This window comes from Azolla caroliniana, unplaced genomic scaffold (assembly GCF_043228905.1).
Source record: "Azolla caroliniana isolate FFs.n. ecotype wild unplaced genomic scaffold, voAzoCaro1.0.p SCAF_21, whole genome shotgun sequence".
In the NCBI taxonomy this organism is placed as follows: domain Eukaryota; kingdom Viridiplantae; phylum Streptophyta; class Polypodiopsida; order Salviniales; family Salviniaceae; genus Azolla; species Azolla caroliniana.
This window is the reverse complement of record NW_028230456.1, coordinates 7,102,503-7,106,646: the sequence shown is the minus strand read 5'-3', so window position 1 is coordinate 7,106,646 and position 4,144 is coordinate 7,102,503. Positions and strand designations below refer to the sequence as shown.

General features: G+C 40.6%; 1 protein-coding gene across 1 annotated transcript; it reads right to left on the bottom strand.

Annotated features, from left to right (window-relative positions):
* Positions 1-708: 708 nt before the first annotated feature.
* Positions 709-1,251, bottom strand: LOC147850552 (uncharacterized). Its single transcript, XM_087336803.1, has 2 exons — positions 1,232-1,251; positions 709-1,117 (listed from the first exon to the last, which is right to left on the bottom strand). Exons 1-2 carry the CDS (start codon positions 1,249-1,251, stop codon positions 709-711), a joined length of 429 nt encoding a protein of 142 aa, XP_087192929.1.
* Positions 1,252-4,144: the final 2,893 nt, after the last annotated feature.

Below are 4,144 nucleotides of genomic sequence, written 5' to 3'. Positions count from 1 at the left end.
TTTCTGAAGATGTGAAGACAACTCAGACTGGAGTTGTTGTAGTCGGTGGAGGTGTTGCTCCGCACTAGGGTTTGGTGAGATCACTGGAATGTCCAAGAGACACCATCGAGGATGGTTTCCAGTATAGGCATAGAAAGGTGTGACCTTGGTAGAAGAGTGTATGGTGTTATTGTACACAAACTCTGCAAGATGCAATATATTACTCCAATCATCTTGTTGATAACTGATGAAACATCGAAGATACTCCTCAAGTGTTTGATTTGTGTGATCTAATTGGCCATCAGTTTCAGGATGATATGCTGAAGACAATTTGCAAGAGATTCGGAGCCTGTTACATAGGTGCTTCCAAAAATGAGAGATAAATTGCGGGCCACGATCACTAATTATGTCGTTTGGAAGACCATGATGGCAAAATACTTCACGCATAATGATATCTGTTCTTTCTTGACTACTGATGCTCTTTATGCAGGGCAAAAAATGTGCCATCTTGGTAAATCAATCCACTACGGTTAAAATAGCATCAAAACCCTGTGAAGGTGGCAGATCTGTAATGAAATCCATAGAAATTGACTGCCATGGCTTCCTCGAAGTCAGCAATGGTTGTAACAACCCATAAGGATGATGCTTAGGCATTTTGGCTCAACAACATGTGTCACATGTGTGAACGTAATCTTCAACAAATTGTTGTAAATGAGGCCACCAAAATGATCACTTCACTAGCTCCATGGTCTTGGCAATACCAAAGTGTCTGGCCATACGGGCATCATGACAGTGCTCCAACACTCGAAGGCATGGTGATCCATCAGGGACATAAAGGAGATTCTTGTAGAAAAGTAAGTTATCTTGCCGCTTGAACTCCTTATAGCGTCGAGATGTTCCTAGCAATCCATGATTTGGACCAAGGTGGGCGAAGACATCCTTAGCAAAATCATCAAAGTGAAGTTGTTGTCGAATAGTATCAAGAAGACTTGAATCCAGTGGCGTGGCACAAACCGTGGTAGCTTGTAGTTTTGTTGGACCAAGGAGAACTTGCTTTTGATTGTCGAAAGCTGGATCTCCAAGGCGAAGTGCCAAATATGGGCGTCGAGATAGAGCATTTTCTTGCCCTTGTTGTTCCCTGGGCGGAAAATGATCTTGAAATCAAAACGAGTTAAAAATTGCGCTCACCGAGCTTGTTGCAAATATGTAAGATTTTTGTGGTCACTATAAATGATGATTTGATGAGGCGTACCTTCCACGAAATGTCGCCATTGCACAAAAGAGTCGACCACAGCTAGTAACTCTTTGTCATGCACCTCATAGTTGATCTCCACAACATTAAATTTTCTTGAGTGAAAGATTTTTGTGGTCACTATAAAGGATGATTTGATGAGGCGAACCTTCCAAGAAATGTCGCCATTGCACAAAAGAGTCGACCACAGCTAGTAACTCTTTGTCATGCACCTCGTAGTTGATCTCCGCAACATTAAATTTTCTTGAGTGAAACGCGACTGGATGCAACTGCCCATCTTCACTTGGTTATGATAGGATGCTCCCCAATGCAAAGTCGAATGCATCTGCCTCAATGGTATATGGCTTTTCTGGATCAACATGAGCTAAGACATGAGCTGATGTGAATGCCTCTTTCAATTGAGTAAAGACTTTGTCTGCTTCAGGAGTCCAAACAAATGCTTGATTTTTCTTGGTGAGTTGAGTGAGCATCAATACAATCTTCGAATAATTTCATATGAATTTGCGGTAGAAGTTGGCAAATCCAAGGAAACACTGGACATTGCGAACGGAATTTGGAGTATGTCATTCCAATATTGTTTGAATTTTCGTTGGATCCATGAAGATACCTTTGGATGAAATGGTAACCCAAGAACTCAACTTCTTTGCAATCAAAACTGCACTTCTCCAGTTTGGCATAAAGACCATACTCTCTTAAGCGTTGGAGTACCTTTCGCACATGTATATCATGCTCCGCCTATGTTCTAGAGTAAATCAATAGATCATCTAAATAGATGATGAGAAAGATATCTAGAAAATCTCGGAAAATGTCATCTGCCATATGTTGAAACACGGTGGCAGCATTTGTGAGCCCATAAGGCATTACTGTATACTCGAAATGGCTATACCGAGTGCGAAATGTAGTCTTCCATTCATCTCCCGGTCGAATACGGACAAGATTATATGCACCCCTTAGGTCAATTTTGGTAAAATGCTTTGCCCGACCAATGCGCTCTAAAAGACTGGAAATTAAAGGTAGAGCATACCTATTTCTTATTGTGACTTTATTTAATCCCCGATAATCCACTACCAAACGATGTGAGCCGTCCTTTTTCTTCACGAAAAAGATAGGAGCACCAGCTGGAGACTTTGAATGTCGAATAAACCCACTTGCAAGATTCTCATCGATGTATGCTCGAAGAACCTCAAGCTCTGTTGGTGACAGATTATAGATCGGACACCATGGTGGCTCTTTTCCTGGCTGTAGATCAATGGGACAATCGTATGGCCGATGCTTTGGAAGTACACTAGCTTTGACTTTGTCGAAGAAATCAACATATTCTTGGTACTTTTTAGGAATGTAGACCTCTGACTTCCCTTGAGTGTCACTAGAAGGTGCAACTGGTATGGCAAATAAGAATAAATCTTCTTTTGCTCCTTCTTGGCATAATTGTTGTAGGATGATGGTTGAAATCTGATGAAGAGGAACAACGTGTTTGGTAGAGGGTGAATTGGTAACACTATGCTTTTCAAGAGGATCTTCTGTTCGACCCTTGACTACTATGTTTCCTTTTGAAGGGCACCTAATTTCTCATCGTCTCCAATCAATTCTTGGGTTGTGTAGCTCGAACCATGGCAAACCACGGACTATTGGATGCTCAGGGCTACGGATTAAAGGAAACTACACATCCTAGATCACCTAAGACTATATGTGTATCGCCTCAGACTCCTCGAATATCTTTCCAGAAGCTATGGGACTATCCAACCAAACGGCTCCGATTTTGGCCAGACTTATTCGTTTGACTCCTCTTCTAATTGTCTTAGGACCTCAAACTTATTAGATAGAGTTGGATTACTAGAATCACTAGTTGGCACAGTTTCAACGATGCTAGACTCATTTCTATTATCATAGTTAATGTGATGTACCTGACGTCTCGGTCTGTGCGGGCAGTGAATGGCAATATGTCGTAGACCTCCATAATATAAGTGTTGAGAATCAAGCTCAACCTAGTCTAGTGTGTGAACACACCCTTGAGAGTGTGCACTCAAAGGTCAAAAGTCACCACTCTTATCTAAACATTAACTATGTATCATAGAATCATATTCTAAGACACATAACTAATGAGTTTTCACATTCCCCATGACCCATGAGCTTCGGTAGTTAATGAAGAGAGAGAGTGACTATATAAAGCACTCTCCTCCTACTTTGTAATTAGTTCGGTTAATCTCCTTTGTAATATACATCGTCTTGAGTATTCTATTGTTGTTCAAAATCTATCTATCTTGTGTTCTCTCTCTCTCTCTCTCTCTCTCTCTCTCTCTCTCTCTCTCTCTCTCTCATACACACACACTCACAACACATATCTCTAGTCTATTCGGCTGCACAAGAATCACCATCAATCACTCTCCTCTTACTTTGTAATTAGTTTGGTTAATCTCCTTTGTAATATGCATAGTCTTGAGTAATCTATTGTTCTTCAAAGTCTATCTATCTTGTTTCTCTCTCTCTCTCTCTCTCTCTCTCTCTCATACACACACACTCACAACACATATCTCTAGTCTATTCGGCTGCACAAGAATCACCATCAATCACTCTCCTCTTACTTTGTAATTAGTTTGGTTAATCTCCTTTGTAATATGCATAGTCTTGAGTAATCTATTGTTCTTCAAAGTCTATCTATCTTGTTTCTCTCTCTCTCTCTCTCTCTCTCTCTCTCATACACACACACTCACAACACATATCTCTAGTCTATTCGGCTGCACAAGAATCACCATCAATCACTCTCCTCTTACTTTGTAATTAGTTTGGTTAATCTCCTTTGTAATATGCATAGTCTTGAGTATTCTATTGTTCTTCAAAATCTATCTATCTTGTTTCTCTCTCTCTCTCTTCCACTGCACCAGAATCACCATCGATTCTTTACATGGTATTGGT